This window comes from Ailuropoda melanoleuca, chromosome 12, assembly GCF_002007445.2.
Source record: "Ailuropoda melanoleuca isolate Jingjing chromosome 12, ASM200744v2, whole genome shotgun sequence".
NCBI lineage: Eukaryota > Metazoa > Chordata > Mammalia > Carnivora > Ursidae > Ailuropoda > Ailuropoda melanoleuca.
In genome coordinates this window covers 1,226,162-1,250,474 of record NC_048229.1, presented here as the reverse complement: position 1 = coordinate 1,250,474, position 24,313 = coordinate 1,226,162, and the positions used below count along the sequence as shown (strand labels likewise).

Below are 24,313 nucleotides of genomic sequence, written 5' to 3'. Positions count from 1 at the left end.
CGGCCAGGTTTATAAACCCAGTGTTCGAGCCGTTCCGGAGTTCAGACAGCCCTATAAACACATCAGGTTTGTTTGTTTCTCTAAATGAAAAACAGCCTGGGCTCAGCTGTGGCCACCAGGATGGCCCGCAGGGCAGGAAGGCTGGGGGGCCTGGCCCGCCAGGAGTGGCTTCTCTTGGGGCAGATTCTCCCCTGCTCTGGCTCCCGGGGGGGACGTAGGTTGTTCAGGAGGTGGGCGGCGTGGGTCCCTGGAACTGCGATGATGGGGGGCGTCAGGGACCACCAGCCCTTGTGGGGGCGCCGTGGGGGCGTCAGAGCTCTGGGAAGTTTTACCTGAACTCTGAGACCACAAACTCAGGGCTCTGGGCTGGCTCCAGCCTGTGGCCGTGTGTGGCTTGGCAGCCACCAATGTCGAACAAGCTGTCAATGTGAAAAAATAGAAAACTTCCATGTAAATATATGGATTTCCAGTTTCTCTTGAGAAAGCACCCCTTCCCCCCACTGACTTGGTTGGGCAACTGCATAGCGCCCCCCGTTGTCAGGGACACCGTCTCCCAGGCCATCACTGCCTCCCCAGCCCCCTCACCGTCATGGTGCCTGCGGGGCACAGAGCGCAGTGAGAGCATGGGCTCCGGTCCCAGTTCTCGTCCTGTCTCATCTGAGTCTGTATCTGTCAAATGGATCAGTGATAGTCCTTCCTCACCAGGCCGCTGTGGGGCAGGAAGGAGGAACCAGGCTCCTCGCAGGTGCAGTCCGGCTGTGAGAGGCCCCCTTGGTGATGGCCCTGGGTGAACGTTTGCAGACTCAGCTCCTCTCGCCAAGGAATCGGCCCTAATGGGAACCCCAGCTTGCCTGCTTGGAGGGCGAACCCCGCCCCCGCAGGGGGACGAACCCACAATAAGGACCCAGCATTACTGATCGCCACCTGTGTCCCCACCTGTGTCCTTCGCTCAGGCAGTTTCCCCACAGCCTGCATGAGTGTGCGTTCTTGCGTTCCAGAACACGATGAGTGCGGGGAAGGTGTGCCCAGCGCTTTCCAGATTAACGTCCCTGCAGCTCACGGAGTGTGTGGGATGATTTCAGGTGACCTCGGGCAGTTAAAGACCATAATGGTTGTGTTTTTATCTGAACACAAATGGCTTATCAGAAATGGGATCTCCTAGCTACGGTTTGGGAGGGGGCTTCAGTAGGTAGCGAGCTTTAAAAACGGCTGGACTTTAGGAACGACGTTGGGAATGATGGTGAGGAAGGGGGTGGTCAGGTGTGAAGCATGCGGCGACCTGAGATGTGGGGCCTTTCCCGATATATCCATCCCGTTCTCCTCCACGCGGTTGTCTCTGTTTCTCTGGGTTTTTTTGGTGGTGATACTTAGTGGGATCAGACGTATAATCCATTACTTTTGTGATAAAAACTAACATTAAAATGAGAGAGACGTTGCCCACTCCCAGTCCACCTGGTCAACTATTTTTATATTTCTTACTTATAAATTCTCTTGTGGTCTCGATCCATGGTTTTGGCTGATTTTTGAGGGGAAAAAAAGGACCTTCTTAGCAGCAGAGTTGAAGTCTGAGCTTTTCAAAAGGAGTAAAAGGCCGAGCAGCCGAGCCACCGCCCCCCGCGTGCCCTCGGCCAGGCTGCCCACTGCCACTTCCTGCGCCCACGCCCGCTCCCGCCGGACCCGACCTCCATCTGCTCTCCGCCTTCCTGCGTTTCTGTCGGCTCACGTTGGTCTGGCCTTTTGGCAAACGGTGGCTTCTGGGGAAGTTTCTCATGGGCACCGGGTGCAAACTCTGGAAGCTTTTGAGGATCTTTGGAGGGAAGAAGGCTATTTGGGTGCCTGGCCATTCTTGAACAGGAAGCTAAGGACTGTGTTCCTTCAGGACGAGGTGTCTGTCCTTCATTCCCCATAACGGGCGAGAGCACACGTGGGGAAGCTCGGCGCAGGGAGGGACCCTTCGTGGAATGTTCTAGCACCTGTTTCGCCCACCTGTAGACCTTGAGGGCTCAGCTCGGGTGTCACGTCCAGACAGGTGGGGCCTGCCGTCTGCGCTCCCGAGGCTCGCGGCACATTCCTCTCCAGCTCGTGCACGGCGGGGGATGGCCTGTTCATCGTCCGTCTTCCCTGCACGGCAGCAGCTCTGTGCGGCCAGGACTGTGTCTGTCTTGGTCACCGCTGTATTTTCGGGGATGGAAACCAGCATCATACACGCTTCCTAGGTGTCACTGAGCTGATGCTTCTAGTCAGTCTTTCAGATGCTTCAGTCCCTTCAGACACTCCTCTGTCTTGTTTGACGGGCCACTCACCGCTCTGGAAGGAGCCCGTCCTGTCTTTGTTCTCCGACCTTTAGAAGTTGTCTCTGACCTTGGACCCGGTTCCACCTGGAGTGACTTCCACCCATTACGTCTGACGCCAGCTCAACTCTAAATCAGTCGGCTGCTCTCAGGAAAGACGGTCTTGCTGTTGCGCTCCCCTGCTTACCTCTGCTCCCCTGTCAGCGACCCCGCGTTTTCCACTCCTGCACAGAACTTCCTCAGCTTGTAAACACCAGGCGGCTGCCGAAGGCTCTTGGCAGCAGCTGCAATTCCTTCCCAGCCTTGAGGTGCCTTCTCCCATTTTGCATGAGGATACTAAGTCCTAGCGGCTGAGCTCTTTGCAGGATGGAGTTTCAGGAAAGACATTTCCAGAGGGGTCTGGCGGAGGCAGGCCGGGCGTGGATCCAGCCGCCGTCTTCCTGGGATGGTCTGGGGTTACAGGGACGTTGGAGTGTGTGGGGCAGATGGTCCTCAGAGGAGCGTCCCCCTGTACCCTCACATTACAGATGGGGAAACTGAGGTGCAGAGGCAGCGTGCTGTGCAGCGAGTCTCAGAGTATCGTCCGTAGACCACGGGTAGCAGGGTCACTTGCAGAGATGGTTGAGGGCCGAAGCTCTCGGGCTCCAGTCCAGGACCTACTGAATCCAGATCTCTGTGGATGAGGCCTGGGAACCCGTATTTTCATCTGGGATCTCCAGGTGATTCCCATGGACCCTGTCCCCAGATTGGCCGTGGCTGACCATGCCGCAAATGTGTTTTGTTTGGTAGCATTACGCGGGTCCTCGCGGTGGTTTTTACGTTTTAATGAGCTTTCTAAACTGTTTTTAGCCAAATATCCCAGCTTAGGAAGTTTGCAGAAACAGCCTCCCATGGTGCTTTAAATATGTATTTTTAAATTAATGTTCAACTCCTATATGAGAGACATTTCAGTTAAAAAGAAACTACACTTTTGACTTCTCTTTAAAAATTCAGAAAATCCGACAATACTCCCACGCACCTGGTGGCAGGTGGTTGGGGTCGAGGGGTGCCCCTCGGATAGGTCGTACTGTCCTGACCTCCCGGGTCCCCGGCGCTCTCTGCTGCCTCCCAGGCTGGTTGGCACGTGCCACCCACAGCTGGCGCTCTCAACGTGGCAATGATTGGGAGATGGTGGCGTGGGAGGGAGTCGCACCGCGACAGGCGTGAGAAGCAGCAGCTGGGGAGAGCCTTTTGTTGGTGAGGGGCAGAAGGGAGTGTTTGATCTGGAAAAGGCTTGCTCTGCGGAGCACTGTGGTGCATGTTGAAAGCACACAGCCTGAACTTCTCTGTGAAGCCACCTGGCTTTCTTGCTCATGGATGCTGTCCTCCTGGCCGGATGGGCTTTAGAGCTTTCAGGCTCTGTCGTGCACAGTGGAGTCCGAGAGACACCGTCCCGTTGTGTCTCTGCCGTGTCTCTCACTGCATTCCACACATCGCACGTTCTCCTACCATTTCAAACTCAGATATGCCTGAGGATGGAAATCCTCATCCGTCACCCAGTGTCGGTGGTCCAGATTCTCCACCACTATGACCTTCGGCTCTTCTCTCTGTGTTTTGCTTCTTGTGGTGTCATCCCTCTCACCTTCTTTGGCTGTTACTTCTCGTCTTCTAATTACGGACCTGGGGGGGAAAAAAACCCTGAAGATATAGTATTGAAGCTTCACTGTCCTCACGGCCTCTTGGTGCCGAGTCAAAGTCAGATGTTGTGATGGAAGACGCTGTGCTCTAGGCCACGGGGTCGATACTGTTCACCTCCCACCTTCGGAGAAAGACCTCTTGTGTCCATGGACAATCATATGTAGCTGTACTCTTTCCTCCTCAGTTATTCCACGTTTCTTAGGATGAATAAGAAAGTCGTATGAGCCATTCTCTTGGTGGCTTTTGGCACGTGGGCCTCCATAGTCTCGAGAATGGACAATAGTAGGTCACTGGAAAATCGTACCAAGGAAGTTTGCACAGACAGACATGATTCTATCACCACAGCCCTGATGGGGGCAGAAAGGGGGCGTGCCAATCCTTGAACTCCGCTTACCCGATGCCCAGCACGGTGGCAGGTGGGATGGTGTCTACACCAGAGAACCGTCCAGGGCAGATCACTTACTTTAACTGGTTTGGGCTGAATGATGCAATTATCTGCATTTCCTGTCATGGTGCAATGTTTCTGAAGATCAGTGATTCTTACGTTTTATGCACTTTTGAGCCACTTCTATAATTTGTACCCATATGTGTACCACCTGCACTATTATCACACTTTGTGTTTTTCTTTCCATTTCACCCCCTTGGTTGTAATCGAAAAAGGAACTATGTCCCTCCCATGAATTGAAAACCACTAATAATTCCGGTCAGTGGGAGACATGTGCGTTACTGAGTTCTGCTGTGGCACTGAGGGCTCCCACTTGAGACGTGCCATTTCTTTGCCGAGTGGGGATTCGCGATTGTTACTTACACGCGGATGGATTTACCCCTCATCACTGTCAGAAGAGCAGACAACTGAGGAGGCGGTGGCCTCTCGCGCTGTGACTCGTGTCGTGGGAAGGCGTGTCTCTGTGCTAAAATCCTTTTGGAGCAGGTGTCCCAGACCCTAGATTGTGGAATTACCGACTCTTAAAAATATGGAGGTAGAAAATGTCATTTTCAGCGCACTATGCTGACGTGTGGGGACGGAGATCACATTTTAGTGTCTTTTAAGAGATCAGGGTTTGGGACCAGAGGTGGTGAGCTTGCTGGTCGACCATTCCCAGGGGTCAGGAGCTTCCCTCCGCTGAACCAGAAGGCCCAGAAAGGCCTTGCCAGGCTCACCCTGCTCCCAGCCTGTGCTCTGTGGAAGCACTTGGCAGGTGTTACCCGTTGGAGCCTTGCATGCCCGGATCCTCTCCCACACAGCGGCTGCACTGCAGGGAAACCCACTGAGTACCCAGTAGTTGGGAGGGCCCCACGACAGCATCTATTCACGTGACAAATAAAGGAACCAGGGCCCCAGTTCTGGGAGGCCTCTCTTCCCCCAAAACCGGGAGAATGCGCAGCTTGCTGGCCTGGGATGTGCTGTCAAAGTGAACCAGCCAGCTCAGACTAAAGGCCTTCCCCACCCCACGAAGGCTCTTCCTCTTTCTAAAACCCTTTCTGTTTTGAGCTAACTCCAGATAAACATGCAGTTACAAAGACTCATACAGACAGTTCCCGTGTACCTTCGCCTGTTTTGCTGGTGTGATTAACGAGGGGCCTCGAGGGTCCCAGATCGTGTGTGGGCCCAGGGTAATCACAGGGGTCCTCCAAGGGCAGAGTCCAAGAGAGACATTCGCAGGTGGCTTGAATGGGGAGCGAGGGCCTTGAGCCAAGGGATGCAGATGCCTCCACGAGTGGAAAAGGGAAGGAACACGTCCTCCTCTGGGGCTGCGCCAGGGAAGGCGGCCCTGCCAGCCCCTTGAGTTTAGCCCCGTGAGACTTCTCGCCTCCGGAAGTGGAAGAGAGGTGGTCAGTTTGGGTGGTGATTTGTTGCAGTGCTGCTGGGAGACCCGGGCCACGGCACAGCCCCCGCTTTCCCTCTGAACCTCATCACACTTAGAGGCCCGGGCTCTGCACCTCGTTCTCTGCTTCTCTTTCCCCTCCCCCACCACGTGCTGCCACAAAACCATGTTAGTCGGGTTCCTTCCACATCCCACGGCCCCTCCCTTGTCGGGAACACCCCTTCCTTTAGATCTCAATTCCAAAGGGACCCCGTCTGCTCCGGGAAGCCGCTCCTGGTCTTCAGGTCGGATGGCCCCCGTGTCCCTTCTTGACACTGAATCCCGGGGTCACTGCAGAGATTCCTGTGTGAGTGCGTTCCATGTCTGTGTGTCCACTGCCCTGCACGGCGGCGTGTGCCAGCCACCCGGGGACCCTGTGGGTCTGTGCACCTTTCCATCGGCAGCCCCTTGCTCAGCCACCACATAAACATCTGTGGGATGAAGGAAGGAAGGAAGCAATGAGGGGCTTGCTATGGACAATTTCGTCTGTGTCCCTCTGCATTCGTGGGTTGGAGCTTCTCGGGCCTTGGCAGGTGGCAGGGTCAGGGGAGGTGAGAAAATGTTGATATCCCCAGTCTGCGTGTTCTGCTGCAGCCCTGAAGACAGGTCTTCTCTGAGACCTGAGCTTGGTGCTGAGGTGACATTGGAGGCACTGGACGTGGACACCTTGTTTCCCACTCCGGAACGTTCTTGAGCCTGCCCTTCTGGCTCAGGGTAACTGTCGTGCAGACTGCTCTCAGCAGGCTGCCAGGGTCGCCAGGGGACGGACAGACAGCTCTCCCTTGTGTCATGGCCTTACTTGGGCGCCGGCCACCTCCGGCTGGACCCAAGTACCTTTGTAAGCAGGAGAGGATGGAGGGTTGGCAGCGGCCGCTCTGGTATTCTCCCCGAACCCTCGACCCAACGTGCTAGTCACGAAGGAAGGAGGGAGGCATGTGCACCTCCTTGTGGGGGCGTCTGGGGGGACAGTGGGGTCAGGAAGGGAAATGTCAGTCAAGCGTCATTGTAAGCAATAGAAGCTCAATTAGGCTTAAGCGAAAGGGGGAGTTTATTGGCTCAAGGCACAAGTGGCTGCAGGTAAAATGGTGTCTGGTTAGCTCTTGCCGTGCGACGTGAAACACCAGCTGGCATTGCTTTTCCCAGTTCCGTGGGCTGGCTGGGCTCAGCGGGCCATTCTCAGTCGGGGCCTCGAGCAGGTGCAGTCAGAGAACAGCCAGCCCTGGGGTCACCGGAAGGCTCCCTCCCTCTCACTCTGGCACCTCTGTGCTCGCGCGTGTGGCCCGGACTTCCGTGTGGGCTCAGAGCGCCAAGAGGCAGAGGCGGAAGCCACGAGATCGTGGTTGCAGCTGGGTCTGGGCCAGGGTCACTTCTGCTGTCCCCTCTGGGTCAAGGCAGGCCCAGGACAGGTGCGGAACTTGGCTCTGAGGGCTGGTGGAGAGTGGCGGGGTCACGTGGCATGGGAGCAAATGGGATGGGAGGCATCGTGGCTGCTTTGAAACGCGGTGTGCATCAGGCTGGGTGCAGGTGGTCAAACACCCTCGGCAGAAACACGCATCTCTCCCTGCTCTGACTCTTCTCGGGAGGGCGCCCCACGGGTGGGAGCAGAGTCGGTCCAGACACTGATGGGCACCGCCCGGAGTTGGCCTGGGGTGTGTGGTCGGCCCCACCCAGACAGAGGAAACGGGGGTGGGCAGGATGGCTCTCCCAGGAGACACAGGCGCAGCTCCTGGTGGAGGGCGCTTGGATGCCACGCCGGCCACAAGGCCTACAGGTGGCTGTGGCCCTCCACTCGCAGCTACTGGGGTCCACTTTGAACCACGGGCATGCGGGACACCGTGCTGAGTCCCCGGGCCTGGGAAAGGCTGCACCTCTACCCAGAAAGTCCCCCTACCCCACCCCTGCCAGCTGCCCTCCCGCCCAGCACAGAGACACGGAGAGGACAGTGTGTTCACCAAGACTTCCCTGCTTGGCCCGGGGCTTTGTTGTGCATTCTTTTCTTGCTGCAATTCCCAAGTATCTTTGTAGTTTAATTCAGCGAGTACACGTTCTTCGGAACACACGCGGTCTCCGGGGGGAGAGTGGGACGGTGCTGTGATAACCAGTGCAGACTCTGTGGCCACCCTGCCCAGTTCCAATCCTGCCTGCCACCCGCTGCATGACCTCTTTGTGCCTCAGTTTTCCCACCTGTAAAATGGGGACACCGATCACACCTGCTTCACAGGGTTGCTGGAAGGATTAAGAATGAATACATGTGCGAGTCTTAGCACAGTCTTCCTGGCTCCTGGGAAGTTCCCATTAAATGATGAGGCTTTTCTTTATCAAGTTGTTTTCACCTCGTAAGGACATGAATTTCTTGACTGTTCAATGTATCACGTGTAGTTTTTTCTTCCTGGATTGCCAGGTGCCTTTTGACTTGGTTACAGTAAATTATTTGCCTTGCAGAATTTTGTATTTCTGCACTCGAATGCACCTGTCTCTTCCTGTGGCCTCTGGATGATGTTTTCCTTTTCTTTTTCTGCATCTTGTTGAGAAAGACCTGTCCTCATTTTACCTGTTTGGAGAGACTCGGATTTACTGCTCATACGAAGAACGAACTTGTCAATCAGCACACTTACTTCTTTTCCCTTCTGCTTGTTTCTTCCCTGTGCTGATGACCCACGTGTCTGCAGCTCCTCAGGGACGCCGGCGTTAGAAGATCCCTGTGAGCTCCTGAGACTCTGGGAAGACGTGAACGGATGTTTAAAGATAAAGTCATTCCCCAGATAGGAGCGATTATTGTGCAGGTTACGTGGATGAAAATGAAATGCTCGCCTTACAGGCAGCCTTCTTTGCCTCGCATCCACCCTTACCTAACGCCAAACCGACTGCCTTATTTTTCTTTTTCTTCCTGGACAGAAAGACATTTGGCCAAGATGGGACTGAATACAAGGAATTTCTAAACGCAGCAAAATGTTTGGAAAAAATTAACTTCCATGCACCCTCTGGGAATTCATTTCATAACAAAAATTTCACAATGCGTGTGTTTGCTTCCTGGTGAGAGGGGGGTTTCTGAGACCTGGGAGGCTCCGCAGGGAGGCTTGGCAGGAGGGCCGCGGTTTGTGCTGGACTCCGGTCCCAGGGCACCAGACGGGCAGGAATGGCTGGGCCCCATGCAGGGAGCGGGCTCTGGGGAGGGTCCTGGGACCCCTGCCGCCTCTGAGCAGACTTCCATCCACAGTCCTGTCCTTCAGGGCACTTGGGGACCCTCTGCTTTCCTCAGTAGCCCTAAGCACACACCCCTACGAGGTGGCGTTCTGCCCTAGCTTCTCCGAAGTCAAGAGAGGTCCAGGCCCCTGCCATTACTTTGAGATTCCTCTTATATTAAAAAAAAAAAAAAGAGAAATTGCAAACCGGGGTTATAAAATGATGCTTTTCTACATGCTTCTCATGAACCAAATTAGGGCTCAGAGCCCACAAAAGCATAATCGTCACAGGACATTCCAACAATTTGTAACAAACGTGTCAGTCTGTAAGGCGTTACAGTAAAGGTGGTTGGTGACAGGACGTAAGTTTTTCTCTGTGATGGCAGATGTCTGCTAATTCGGTGACTCGGGCTGTGTCCATGATCTCATTTGGAGATAGGGCCCAAAGACTAAGTTTGGTGCCATTTGTATAAGGCCTGGGGCAAACGGCCCTCCACCCCTGTCCTCACACCCCGAGTCATGGGCCTGTTTTGATCAACTCTGGGCACCATCCTTGCCCGCCTGGGCCAGACTGGGAGGGGTGGGGCAGCTGGGATGATTTCCAGCTCCCATCGAAGTGCACACAGGTCTAGCTTGGCACTCACACGAGTGCGTGCACACTCTGTCTCTGCCTGTCTCTCTCTCATGCGCACACACACAGAGTTTACTCGTGTGCAAGGAAAGGGTAAATCTCACTGGAGTCAGCCCAGCAGGGTAGGGGTGGTCCAAGCTCTAGAAGGCAGCGGCAGGCAGCCCGACACGCAGCCGAGCCTCTGGCCAGCTCCGGCCACTGTGTCCCCTCCCCGAGGAGGCTGGCACCCGGGCCTGCAGGGTGACTGTGGGACGGGGTCTTTGCCGCCAAGAGCTGGACTTGCTCTCAGGTGAGACGCAGCGAGCACGGAGCCAGCTCGTCCAGCGCATGCACAGCAGCACCTGAGCAAAGACCGCTCGGTCCCCACGGTGCGATATGGGGTCTTGAGAGGAAGTCTAGCTGCGGGGCCTCCGCAGGATGGCGTGCGAGTGTACTCACGGACAGCGGACGAGTTTGTGAGGCGGTGAGGGCTTTTGAGACGTGGTTTACAAGCCAGTATGCGTGAGCTGGTTCCTTTCTTTGTGAAATGTGCTTGCAGGAAAGGTTTCAGAAGGAGTTACCGTAAAGATACTTCTGGACAGAAAGGAGGCGTAAGAACAGGATGGCATAGGTTACTGATGTTGGCGGGCTTTGGGGAAGCGAGGTTTGAGCTTGGACCGAAGCCCGATGGTGGCCTGGTGACCTCGGGCACACTGGCCTAGTGCCTTCATTTGGGTTTCCATCATATCGAAGGAGATAATTTGTTCAGAATTCTTGGGGAAGCGTCCAGTACTTAGTGAGGTTTTGATAAACATGGCCTGTTGTTATTACCTTTGTTTTCTGAATTGAACATGCGTTGTCTCTAGAATGAGGAAAAAAAGGCTTTTCAAATGAAAAGTAAGGAGCAGAGAGAACCACCTGCTTCTGAGGGGGTCCCTTCTGCTGTCCGTCAGTCCTGACCCTGCCCCCTTCCTTCCCTCAGGGGTCACGTTTTCTTTCTTCTGGAAGACACAAGGAGAGCAGTCCAGACCGACCCCTTTTGCCTACGGGGGACAGGTCATTTCCGACGGCTTCAGAGTCGGCTCCAGCGGCGGCAAGGGCTCCGTGGAGCTGTACACGCGGGAGGACGCCAGGACGTGGGAGGCCACCTTCAGCCCGCCAGGTAAGGGCCCGGCCTCTGTGCTCAGGGCTTGCCTGGAAAGACCTGCCCGAGACGCCCCTGCCTGCAGCCGGGCGCCCGCGCTCCCTCCGCCCCTGCTGTGTGCCTGCCTCCGGTTGCCTGACATGTGGCCTCAGCTTCCGTGTCCTGGAGGGAAGGTGCTGATGGGACCTGCCCCGCGTGCGGTCTGGGGGACATGAAATGCAGCTGGGCACACCAGGTGCTTAGCATGGGGCACTGTTTCTACTTCTCCTTCCCTCCCCTCCCCTACTTTCCCACCCCTCCCTCCCTGCCTCCCCTCCCCCCTGTCCTTCCCCTCCCCTACGCTTTTTCTCTCTTTCCCTCCTCTTCTCCTCTTCCTCATTGTGCCCCTCCTCTCCCCTCCCTCCTCTCCCCCTGCTGCCTCTTTCTTCTCCTGCTCCTCCTCCTTCCCATGTCCTCCCCCCCCCAGGTGTATACACTTGGCAATATTTAAAATACGATGTGAAAATTTTTTGGAACAGAGGCTGAAGACTGGGGGAGGAAGGGTGGTCTGGAGGAGAGGAATGGAGCTGTGGGGAGGGATGCTCTGGGACAAGTGGGGGGCAGCATGGGGCTGTGTAGATGTTGGGCAGTTTGCAGGTGGGTGTTGTGGGGCCTGCGTGGCTCTGTTTGGAGAGTCCTGCTTTCTCTGTGGTGTGAGATCAGGTTGTGCACTGTGCATGAGTCAGAGGCCCGGGGCAGGAAGCTGCGGGAGCAGAGGGTCTGCCGTGGAAACTGGACAAGGGAGAGAAGTGTGGGGAGATGTTGATGGGGAGCCCAGCCCAGGCTGGGGACTAGGAGGGAAGCACGGGGTGGGGGGCACAGAACAAAGGCCTCCAGTGGGAAATGATGTCTTTGAGACATTTAAGGACGAATCATTTTCTGGTCCATTTAAAGAGGCTATGTCTCAGTTGTTCAAAGACACGGATGACTCTGGAGCCAAACAGGCTGGGTCAAACCCTTCTGTGTGCCATGCTACGTGCTACTCACTCACACCAAGCTTGAATCTCCAGCTCGCCTCCGCAAGAGGTCTGCGAGAATCTTGCTTCTTTGCTTTCTCAGATCCCAGGCCAGGAAGAATCTCTGCTTCCCCTCCCCCCATACAGAACTGCCCCTACCTTGTTCATGGCACTTGTCACGTTCTACCCAAGGTCAGCCTCGTGTGTAAGACTCTTATGTCCGTGCTCCTTGGGGCTGACACTGGATGGGGCGCCTAGTAGGTTTCTTCAACATATTTTACAGGAAAGTCTGCTGAGCTCTGTTTTTCCACCCAGGGAAATGGGGAGAATTATAAACATTTTTGCCTGGCAATACATTCTTTGTTTGTTCGTTGAAGAAATTTGTTATTCTTGCCTTAAATTCAAAGGCAAGAATACTTTGGACCCACTTAGGACCCAAGTGCTCTCCAGAAACTCAAAATTAGGAAGCTGCACAATCCTGAGCAAGAAGGGTCCTGAGTCATTGCTGGGCGGTTGATTGATTGATTGATTGATAGAACTCTATCTTTTTAAAAAATAATTTTATTTTTCATCAGGATAAGTGTACTCTTTAATCCCCTTCACCTATTTCACCCAACCCCGAGCCCCTTCCCTTCTGATAACCACCAGTTTGTTCTCTATAGTTAAGAGTCTGTTTCTTGGTTTGTCTCTTTTTGGTTTTTTTGTTTTTTTGTTCTTTTTAAAAGATTTTATTTATTTATTTGACAGAGACAGCCAGCGAGAGAGGGAACACAAGCAGGGGGAGTGGGAGAAGGAAGAAGCAGGCTCCCAGCGGAGGAGCCTGATGTGGGGCTCGATCCCAGAACGCCGGGATCACACCCTGAGCCGAAGGCAGACGCTTAACGACTGTGCCACCCAGGCGCCCCTGTCTCTTTTTGTTTTGTTTCTTAAATCCCACATGAGTGAGATCATATGGTATTTGTCTTTCTCTGACTTATTTCACTTAGCATTGTATTCTCTAGCTCCACCCATGTCACTGCCAATTTCAAGATGTCATTCTTTTTTATGGCTAATATTCCATTGTGTATCTATACGCCACCTTCTTTATCCATTGATCAGTCCATGGACACTTGGGTGCTTTTATAATTAGGCTGTTGTAGATAACGCTGCTGTAAACATCGGGGGTGCATGTGTCCCTTTGAATTCGTACCTTTGTATTCTTTGCGTTAAATACCCAGTAGTGCAATTGCTGGGTCGTAGTGTAGCTCTATTTTTAACTTTTTGAGGAATCTCCTTATTTTCCACAGTGGCTGCACCAGTTTGCACGCCCACCAACAGTGTAAGAGGGTTCCCGTTTCCTCACATCCTCACCAACACCTGCTGTTTCTTGTCTTGTTGATTTTAGCCCTTCTGACAGGTGTGAGGTTATAGTGGTTTTCATCTGCGTTTCCCTGATGCTGAGCGATGTCGAGCATCTTCTCACGTGTCTGTTGGCATTCGGATGTCTTCTTTGGAGAAGTGTCTGTTCAAATCTTCTGCCCGTTTTTTATTTTTTTATTTTTTATTTTTTTAAAGATTTTATTTATTTATTCGACAGAGATAGAGACAGCCAGTGAGAGAGGGAACACAAGCAGGGGGAGTGGGAGAGGAAGAAGCAGGCTCATAGCGGAGGAGCCTGATGTGGGGCTCGATCCCACAACACCAGGATCATGCCCTGAGCCGAAGGCAGACGCTTAACCACTGTGCCACCCAGGCGCCCCTTCTGCCCGTTTTTTAAATTGGATTATTTGTTTGCGGTGTTGAGTTGTATCAGTTCTTTATATATTTTGGATACTAACCCTTTATTAGATATGTCATTTGCAAACATCTCCTCCCATCCCATAGGCTGCCTTTTGGTTTTGTTGACTGTTTCCTTTGCTGTGCTTAAGCTTTTATTTTGGTGATGTCCCAATAGCTAATTGCTGGGTGATTTAAGATGATGCATGGCTCAAGGTGATACATGTCCTTTAAAGGGCTGCCCTGTTCCTTCCCGAAGCAAGCCCATGAGATGTCTTAACACAATACTTGCAAAATAAAGTGAGGCCCTTTGTGGGGCAAGCTACCGTCAAAGTCTGAAGACCATTCTTATTGGTAACTGTGGTTCTCATGCCAGAGAGAATGAGCCAGGAGGTGGCCCTACCATGGTACCAACATGTTGGTTAATATCACACATACTATGTCAGAGCAGAGGTGGATACCAACTGCTGTGGGCTGAATCAGGCCCTCAGATAAGTTTTATTGTCAGATAGGTTTCATTGGCCTGCACTGTGATGGCCTAAGCAGGACTAAAAAAATTTTTTTTGGTACAAGTTTGACCATTAGCTATTATTTCATTTTAATTTAAAATAGCAAAGGATCCGATTTAAAACAGCAAAGGGTCTCTTTGGACTGCTTCTTGAATTTGGGGGATGGGGGTAATTTCTTCCTTGTGCTTCAAAGGACTGAGGAAAGTCAGATCTACCTTATGACCCATATGAGGACTCACCAAGGTCAAGGGTGACTAATCATTTCAAGAGAGATGTGCTTAATAACTGGGAGACACAAGCATGGGGAGCTCTTCCCACATCAGCAGAACAGTGATCTTTGCTCTTTCTAGGTCCCTACTGGACTCATGTCCTGTTTACATGGAAATCCAAGGAGGGTTTGAAAGTCTACGTCAATGGGACCTTGAGCACCTCTGACCCAAGTGGCAAAGTGTCTCACGCCTACGGGGAGCCCAGCGTCAACCTCGTGATAGGGTCTGAGCAGGACCAGACCAAGCGTTATGAGGACGGAGCTTTTGATGAGTTCATCATCTGGGAACGGGCCCTGACCCCGGACGAGATCTCGATGTACTTCACAGCCGCCATTGGTCAGTGGGCGTGTGGGGGAGGGCTCGGGCCAGCTCTGCCCATCTCTGGAAGGGCAAGGCTCCTTCTGTCTGCCTCCGTTACTAGCATTGCTCACTCCGCACTCTCCTGAGGTGGCAGCTGGGCTGCAGGCTGTGAGGCATCCTAATGAACCTCGTAAATACAGCCATTTCTCTAGAACACCTGTTCCCCAAGATGGAGGAATTGGCAACTTAGCAGAGACACACTGAGATGAATATCCTGCTGGTCGTCGGGGGTTTTGAGGTGCCCATGATGGACGATTAGACAGCTTTGGGGGCAGATATTCCAGGTCCATTAATGCGTTTGATCAACGTGCCAGACTCTGACGGGGCCTCAGGGAGTCCCCAGGATGCCCCCTTCTTGCTCAGTACAGAGTGCTTGTTCAGAGACAGGGCCTGAGGGACAAGTAGCCGGGGTTCAAATCTTCACTCAGCCATGATGAGTCGTGGGACTTGGGAAGTCACTTTTGTTGAGGTAAAATTCATGTAACGTAAATTCAACCATTTTAAGGTATACAGTCCAGTGATACTTACCGTGTTCACCATGTTGTGCAGCCATCCTCTCTGGTTTTAAAACAGTCTCAGCACCCTGAAAGGAAATCCAGCACCCACTAGCTATTGCTCCCTGGGTCCCCCTCCCAGATCATGGCACCACTGATCCACTTTCTGTCTCCACAGAGTTCCTCCTTCTGGGTCTTCCGTATACATGGAGTCATGTAATATGCGACTTTTTGCATCTTAATCTTTCCAAATCACAGCGTTCTCCTTTGTAAATGTATGGAAACAGTACTCGCCATGCCGCACGGGGCTGGGGGCTACGCAGATGCAGTGTGACAGGTGTAAGGCATCAGCACGACGCCTGCATGTGGCAGGTTTTTGCAACATTTTCACTGTTTTAAGATTAATACTTACTTTCCCTTCATTCCGTTTTCATCCTGCCAAGTGAACACACTGATTCTTTATTTTAACATAAAATAATCTGCCAAAAAATGACAGTCACTCACAAACATTTGTTGGCCGGCCACTGCACTGACACAGAGCAGCAGGTCAGGTCAGGACCAGGAGGTGAAAAGCCTGCCTCTGCTTGGGTTCTGACAGTGAATCCCTCAGCTCTTAGGACCCTGTGATTACATGACAGAAAACACAACTAAAGTGACTTACGCCAGGAAGGGAATTAAACAATCTCACACAATGGAAACAAGAGGAGAAAATCTGTTTCAAGACCAGTTTGCTCTAGGTGCCCCCGTGTGTCACTAGGAATTTCTGTGTTTGACTCTGCGTTCCTCTTGCGGTGCCAACATGGCTGCCACTCCCTCCGGGCTTCCGTCCCCATCCTCAGCAGAAGGCGAGGGGCTTCTCTTTTCTGTCATCTCCTGCAGCAGAGCTGGCCCTGACTCTCCTTTGGGCCAGATTGATCCATGTGTTTCCCGGGAGCCAAGTCCTACGGCCGGGGGTGCAGAATATGCTGAGGGCCTTAAGCCTGGGTCCTAGCCCACCTCTGACATGGCAGTGGGGTCAGCCACACCTAAGACTCGGAGCAGAGGGGACTCCCCAACGATGACTGGGGCTGCTGGTCTTGGGGGCAGGGCATGGCCACTGTGCGGGCAGGAAGTCTCTGTCCGTTGCAGCCTTTGAGACTTCCATTTTTCACCGAGACAGTGGAATTCATTCCTTTCACACAAGTGACATAAGGACAAAATATAGGTCCTGTACAATAGAAAAAGATATCAATCTCCTGCATTTTATAGCCTAAGATTCAGAGATTTGTCACTTCGAGACCAAGATGTCGTCTGTATTTGTGTTATTGAAAGCCTCAAACAAATCCTGCCTTCCCAGTACTTTACCATTTTATTAACACTGGAAAGCGATGTCACTGTTTCTGGCTCTTGCAACCATCCCAGCAGACCCCTGTCCCAGGACATCCCAGGGCTCAGGATGGGGAGCATCAGCCCCACACACAGCACAGCGTTTCAGGTCACCTCGCCCTCGGGGCCTGGTGAAGGTGGCGTCTGATTTTTGGGGAGATTCAGGACAGGTGTTGCCTAACACGTGTCCCAGAGAGCACACACAAGGGTCTTTGCTGAACCAGAACTAGACCCAGCAGACCCCACATTACCCCACTGGGGACTTGGTTCTGAAGACAGGTCATGTGACATAAAGCACATATAGAGAAAATGACCAGAAGTCCCCTGGACTGCCCCATGTGAGTTGGTCCATCAGAGCCAGGTTTAGGGCAGCTGTGTACAGACAGACATGGGGGCTGAGGTCCAGCCTGCTCTTAGCCCAGCCCAGGCTGGTCCGTAGGAGGCAGAACATGTTCTTTGCATAAAGCCTGGTCTGCACACAAAGCATGTGCCCAAAGCAGGCATTTCTCTGTGTGACCTGCCCAGAGGGGCATCCCCTTCTAATCCATTAGCCAGAGCAGGCCATGTGGGGGTGACCTTTTCTAATTCATACAAAGGCAGAGTGTTGATCCCTGATCACCTGGTCAGCTTTGCCCCCAGCACTACCATGGATGGCCTCACCTTCCACAGGGGACCAGAGAAAGTAGAAGGCTGCACTGAAGGTCTGGTGACTTCCAAGTATACATCTCTGAGCACTGGAAACACACCCGTACAACCAGGTGCCCACACAGTAAGACCCTTTGGGTCCTGAGGCCGACAGAGGACACGGAAGACTCTCATTTCTTCTCTCAGCCTCACAGGGTCATCAATGGCGAGGGTGGGCAGGATTGCCGGGCTGATCCTTACTATCCCATCCTTTATTTTGTGGACGCACGTGAGTTACATGTGGATTCAATGTGACTCCTCTGTCACCATCTGGCACTTGAGGAATGTCACTCTAACTTGGGGAACTGAATGTTTGGGGCTCTAGTTCTCTGGGCAGAGTCTCCCCTTCTGTGTCTGTCCCCCCGCTACCCGGCCCCACCCCAGCCCATTGTCACCAGGGGGCCGGTGACTCCTGGAGCTAACTAGGGGTGATGAGGTCATTTCCTTAGGTCACCCCAAGCATCCTTGAGGGATTTTCCAAAAATGAGGCAGAGTATGTAGTTAGTCTGTGTTCTTACCAGGAAATGCTAAATTAGAAATCACTGGTGGAAAACAGGCAGAGAAGAGCAAATATGGCTTATCTTTGGTGCTGGATGTCTTCATTATCTGTAATTATTTATGATTAACCAAACGGAGTAGAAAGAATTAGAATCCTCAGGGTCGAAGGCACTCAAGAGGACAGTTCCCCCACCACTTTGTTTGTCTTGCTTCATCTGTCTGAGAGGGAAGGCCTGACTGGTTGGACTGTTTGTCACAGCCCGGAGATTAAACAGCCCTCTGTATTCCATCTCCAACTGGTCCAGATGCAGTGGAAGGAGATTTCTTTTGGTTCTCTATTTATCTGAAATCGGTAAATGCCTGTATAAAATCATCGTTTTATATGATGACTTGCATGGTGTTCAAAAGCAATCTGAAACATAAATAGAAAAGTAACATGACCCGGGAAAATCCATACAATCTGCCCATTAAGCTGATTTATTAGCCCTTTATCTTTCCAGCAGCATTCCTACTCAAAACATTCTCAGGCTGTCTTAGAGGTAGCGAAAGCTGAAGAGTTTTGAATAAAGACAGGCCTCCCTTAGGGTGAAAGACTGACCATGTTTCCGTCCTTAATTAAGCAATACTGATTCTTTCCAGGAAAGCATGCTTTGTCGTCTTCAACGCCACCAAGCTTCTTCATGACACCCCCGGCCAACACCGTGGTAAGCACACGCATGATCTCGCCCCCCTCTTGTTGAAGCCTTTCTGCTCAGCCTGTTTGTCAGGACTGAATTCCATTAGACAATCTGGCTCTCTCTTATTGGCAATATAGCGTCCAAGAAGAAATCATCCCTGGAGGAGAAGCTCACTTTGGCACTAGCTCTGGATGCTCAGGCTGACTGAGGGAAGCCCTCTGCTTCTTGTGGTCTGTGGCCTCAGGGGTCAAAAGGAAGTAAACCAGACTGCCCAGGGACATGACCACTGAGACTGTCTCCTGGGCAGGCGGCACAGAGAGCAGGGGGGACCTGTGCCGATGCTTGTTTTCTCTTTGTGCCCCTTCTCCTGATATTTGAGGGAAGATCAATCCATACAGAAACACTGCCCTCTGGAATTAGTATTTGTAGTCACACCATTTTACCTCACTTGGGAATTCTAAGTGAACAGTGAGGGCCCAGGCTCTTGTACCATCGGTGTGGGTTCGAACCCCAGTTCCACAGGTACTTCTGGGTAGGCTTCCCTGTGCTTGCTTTCATCTCTCAAATGGGTGCGTACTTCTTGAAGTTGCTGAGAGGATGAAAGGTCAGTGTGTGTTAGGTAGTCGCAAACGTGCCTCCTGGTATGCAATCGGTGCAACTGTCATCATCAGAGATTTAGGAGGGCACACTCAACTTCCGTGGGGCTTCCTGGCTTTCGTCCCTAGCCAGATCTCATGCCTGTCATTTCTTTTAGATGCCCACCAACGCTTACCATCCTATCATAATCAACTTGACAGAGACGAGAAAAACCTTCCAGAGCCCAGGAACTGTACTGAGTTACCTACGAAACGTGTCCCTCAAATTACCCAATAAGCCTCTCTCACAGGAAATGGCGTTGAATCTCACCAAGGTAAAGCTATTTGATTTCCGTTTCTGGTCGATCCAGGATGGCAAAGTGCCAGATTCTGGCCCACAGGTGTGTTTTGTTCAATCTGCACAGTTACAGAAAAGTCAGGAACTTCTACATGGAAGTCTGGGTTACAGACTTCTCATGAACCACCAGATAGGGTGGCCTTGCCAGCCTGCTCTACCCAGCTCGCGGAGGCCTCCTTCAGCTCTGCCTCAGCTCTTCATGGTTCCCATCTCTGCATCCTGGCCACCGGCCATCTGGGTGTGCAACTCCAGTTCTAAACCTCGCTGCCTCCCTTGGCAACAGGTGAAGGGTGGGACCTTAGACCTCAGTCTGCACACATTGTGACCCACAGTGCTGTGACTTGTAGGTCAGTGGGATTTGCCATGGTCACCTAAAGCACTTCGTAAACGTGCCATTTATGGCATGGAATCAAGGTGCCGCGGCTTTTCACTGTCCTCCAAATATTCTCTAGGTCAAGGTAGAGGCGGAGCACCGGGGTTCTTGGCCCAGGTGGAAAGAGAAGGCACATGTGAGCGGGTTTGCCCTGGAAAGGGCAGCTCACAGGTCCGAGCAGGGTGCAGAGGGCTGGCTGCAGGGGTGACCTTCCCTCAGTGGTTCCTCGCCCTGTGCCCTCAGTCATTCGGCTCTGCTGCGATGTGGGGGAGACGACACTCAGCTCGGGGGACCCGCGTGCGTTCGTGCGTGCCGAGAGCAGTGTCTGGCGCTAGGTGAGCGGTCCGGAAGGCTTCTTCATTCTGTCCGGCTTGCTGGCTGAAGGCGGACCCGAGGAGCGCGAGAAAGGACGCTCCGGAAGTGAGGGCGCCCCGAAGTGGAAGGAGGGCCCCGTTAGCCTTCCTGCACCCACGGCAGCGGGGAGCGAGAGCCGGCTTCTCAGGAGTCTCCGTCCGTCCGTCCGTAAGGCGCACTGGGTCCCGGGGTGCAGCGTGCACGCGGACCGCCAAGTCCGAGACCTGGTCCCTGGGCCCGGCACGCCCCTCTGCCGGCCCAGACTCTGGAGCCGCCCCACCGGCCGGGTCTCCCCGCCGTCCCCCACCCCCGGCCTCCCGGTCGGACTCGTTCTGGGGGCTCACAACCAGCACCAGCACTGAGTACTTCCAGACAGCGCCGGCCGGCTGCACTCGGGGCTGCAGTCTTCCTGCAGAGCAGGGGTGCCCGCGGCAGCACAGTTCCCCTCACGCTCCGCTGTGATTTCCGATGGTCGGTCGGCCGGCCCACACCCAGGCCCCGCTGGCTAAGCCCCGAGCGAGAGGACAGCGAGCAGCATTTCCTCCCTCACCTAGAAGGAGAATCTTTCCCAGCGTTCCCTGGGCGGATCTCCCCTCACTGCTCATTGGGCAGAGCTTGGTCACATGACCACCACCAATCATGGACCCAGGGGAGCAGGCGGGGCACCACGGCTCAGCCAATCGTAAGGAGGTGTGGGAGGGGCCAAGGCTGAGGCGCCTGAGCGCTTCCGCACCCCCACCAATGCTTCCCTGGGGTGGAGGTGAGCATGCCCGGTGGGTGCGGGCTTCCCGGAGGCTGGACCGGGAGCTGAGGCATCTCCGTAGCCTCGAGGGGATGTCTGTGTTGGGACACAGAATTCAGTGCAGGCTTATGGGAAACTTTCTCTTTAAGCTCCGCGGTTTCCTCTTCCCTGGGACTCGCCCTTGGGCCACCTGGCAGCGTCTGGGGCTGCAAACTCCGGTGCGCTCAGGGCCGGCCGGTCTCGGGCCGCGGCTCGCTGCCCGGAGCCCCGGCGTTTGACCTGTAGGACTGCCCCTTCTGGTTGTGCAAGGGAAGCCCCATCCTGGATCTTTAAAATGGGAAATAATCCAATTTTTAAGTGGTGGACAGCTAACTGGACTTTAAAGGCCGTGATGGGCAGGTTGGTGAGGCGGATCCGGCCTGCGGGGTCTCGGTTTGGGACTGCTGGTGGAGGGAGACACACCTGACTCTGGCTGGCTTGCAGAGGAATCCTTCAGATTTGCCCCAAACCCTGCGCATCTCTGATTCAATGAGAAATAATATCCAAATTTCCATGACGTCCTGGCTTCCCGCCGCTAGCCGTTGGACAGGAAAATGGCGAGAAGGCATTTCCTGTGCCGGGTGATGAGGGGCGTCCTTCAACTGTGGCAAATTCAGATTGAGAGGTGCTGTAAATGTGACATATCCATTGGATTTCTAACACTTAGGACAAAGAAAAGAATGTAAAATATTGAATTGATCATTCTTATATTAGCATGTGGAAGCTCTGTTTTAGATTTGTGGGACTAAGGAAAACCTGTAATTAGTTTGAAACATAATTAATAGAGGCAAAGTAAGTTTCACCTGTTTTCTTTTTGCTTTTTAAAATATGGCTACTAAAAGGGCATGTGGGTGGCTTGGTGGGTTAAGCCCTGACTCTTGGTTTTGGCTCAGGTAATGATCTCCACGACCTGAGATCAGGATTCTGTCTCTCCCTCTGCCGCCTCCCCGCCCTGCTCAGGCACACGCGCACGATCTCTCACATAACTAACGACTAGAAAATTTAAAAGTGGAAATGTGGCTGGCATTATATTTTTATTCCCCTAAACTGCTCTGGAGTAAGAGTCAGCAATTTATAGCCCTTTGGCCAAATCTGGTGTGTTGCCTCTTCTTGCAATAAAGTCTTACTGGAACGTGCTCATTTAGTTATGTGTTGTCTGTGGCTGCATTTGCACTACAGTGGCAGAACGCAGTGTTTGGACAGAACTGTATGGACTTAAAACCTAAATACTTTACTAGGTGATCTTTTCTTTTTAAAAAAAAAGCGCTGACTCCCGCTCTGGATTATAAATTCTGCCCACTAGACCTCAAGCCCAATATTTTGTTCACCCTTAGTTCATAAGGCCTTGCCCTTCAGGGTCTTAATAAGTATTTATCAAATAAAGGTAATGAAAGAGTGAGGAGTTTTGATGATGTGTTCTTAAAATATTTAGTGTCTAAAAGTGTGAGGAAGAATGTGATTTTTCTGGAGATGGCGGTTTGGTGGAAATATGGGAGATTTAAATCAGGCTCTAAGTTTAATTCTGTGTCTACAGTAGAAGACAAACAGTTAAAAGCCAACATGAATGATGTAAATGAGGGGCTGGACTAGGTGCCAGGCAATAGGGAGTGGTGAGGACTGGGGTACACAGAGGAACACACATCTGACTAAGGGGGCAGCTGCTGCTCCGCTTTGGCCAGTGGTGGCCATGTGGGACTGTGGGCTTGGGGTGGTCTGAGCTTCTGCTCTTCTCAAAAGTAGCAGGAAATTAACATATTTTCACTTAAATCTCCCCATTTGAACTTGTTAAAAGCTAATTTAATTTTTTTAGAATGATGGTGAGCCCAGCCAAGCATGATTTTTAAGGTGATCTCACCAAGGGTCTCCAAGTCACTTCTTTATGGAGATGTAATTTCCCATGAACACAAGTGGTTTTGTCAGCTTGGCTTCTCTACCCAAGGAAAGGATATTCGACAGGCCATGATTTATTCACTTGTTCACTCGTTCACTTACTCATTCAACAGGCATTTCCTGAGGGCCACCTGAGGGCCACTTATATCCACCTGAGGGCCACTTATATCTCCCAGGCACTGTGCTTAGGGCTTCTCCATGACTAAGCTGTGTTCATTCTGACATCTGAATGCTTATCACTGATGAACGGATTGTCACATAAGATAATATCTCTGAAGGGCTTTGTATAATATAACCTGATATGCTGATGTGAGCTATTTTTGTTTATTACTATATGTAAAAACCCAGCCAGTGCTTGATAAGACATGGAGAAATCGAAGGTCTTGAGATGATGAGGATTAAGGATACATGCTAAGCAGTGTCATTTTGTCTGCCTTTAGGTTTTCTTAAAAACCATGGGAGAGGTTCTTCAACTGCCCAGTTGGGTTGATGTGTCAGAGGTAAGAAAAAAAAGAACATTTTTGATTTCAAAATGTATGTACTTTGGGAGTGTCTTCCTAGAAGTGGTATAAGTATGGCCCAATTCACGTCTCTAGGAGACATGATGCGTCTCGCAGTCTTGCAATCTGGGACATCAGAGCTCGTTCTGACCAGATAGACAACTGATTCGAAGCCCCTTGTCTTTTGTATGGCCCAGGAATTATGTGTGTTCCAGGGATGCATTACTCTCGTTGACACCGAGCAGGAAATGGTCGCATTTATTCTTGAGGAGTGTCTACTTGGCTGACCGCTATCTGTCATTTTAATAAGATATTTCTCACCAACCCATTATTCTTGAGCGGTAGGAAGAAAACATGTTTTATGTTTAAAGATCGCTAGATGAAGTGAAAAAAGTGGAACATGTGACAATATGTATTTCATGGTTATAAACGTAAAAACGAAAAAAGCTTCTCTTTTCCCCTGAACTCCAAATAATTAGGAGAATGGAATATATATTTTTTCTTTTTTAAAAATAACTTCATTGACTTTCCTATGTAACATAAAACAAGTTAACGTGTTGTGGAGAATGTGGAAACTGCAGATAACAAACACCGTATAAAAGAGCAGTCACCTGAGGTTCTGAGGCAGACCATGGCCGTGAGCACTCTTGCATACGTTCCTTCCCGTCTTGCTTTCCTTTCACTTACGTGCACATATACTGTACAAATACACTGTATGTCTGACTCAATCTGGTCTTTACGTGCAGGACAGTCTCCGGCGACATTAGGTATGTCAGGCAGCCTAGGCTGGGCGGTGCTGCGGTAACAAATAGGCCCCTGCATTTCAGTGTGTAGCACAGTTGAAATTTACTTCTCACTCATGCAAAGTGCGAAGTGGGTCGAGGAGCCTTTCCTCAGTCCAGTGACTCTGGGGTCCTGGCTCTGTCCATTTTCGGATGACAAGGTCTCAACATGCAACGTCCAGGGTTGCCCAGCGGGGTGGAGGACTCTTAACTGCCTTGGTTAGCAGAGTCACAACCACCTGGTGTAATACTAAGGTGCTCGTTCTCCGGAACCCCTATAATGTCTAAAAATTTTTTGGCAGTTTGAGGCAGAAATGCTATTCAT

General features: G+C 52.1%; 1 protein-coding gene across 1 annotated transcript in view; it reads left to right on the top strand.

Moving 5' to 3' along the window:
- ADGRD1 (adhesion G protein-coupled receptor D1) overlaps positions 1 to 24,313 on the top strand; it is a 124,021-nt gene that overhangs the window by 14,784 nt on the left and 84,924 nt on the right. The window contains exons 6-10 of the mRNA XM_034637898.1: positions 10,608 to 10,787; positions 14,379 to 14,633; positions 18,338 to 18,402; positions 19,130 to 19,285; positions 23,147 to 23,206. Of these exons, the coding sequence (XP_034493789.1) occupies positions 10,608 to 10,787; positions 14,379 to 14,633; positions 18,338 to 18,402; positions 19,130 to 19,285; positions 23,147 to 23,206 (716 nt within the window). The remainder of the gene's footprint in view (positions 1 to 10,607; positions 10,788 to 14,378; positions 14,634 to 18,337; positions 18,403 to 19,129; positions 19,286 to 23,146; positions 23,207 to 24,313) is intronic.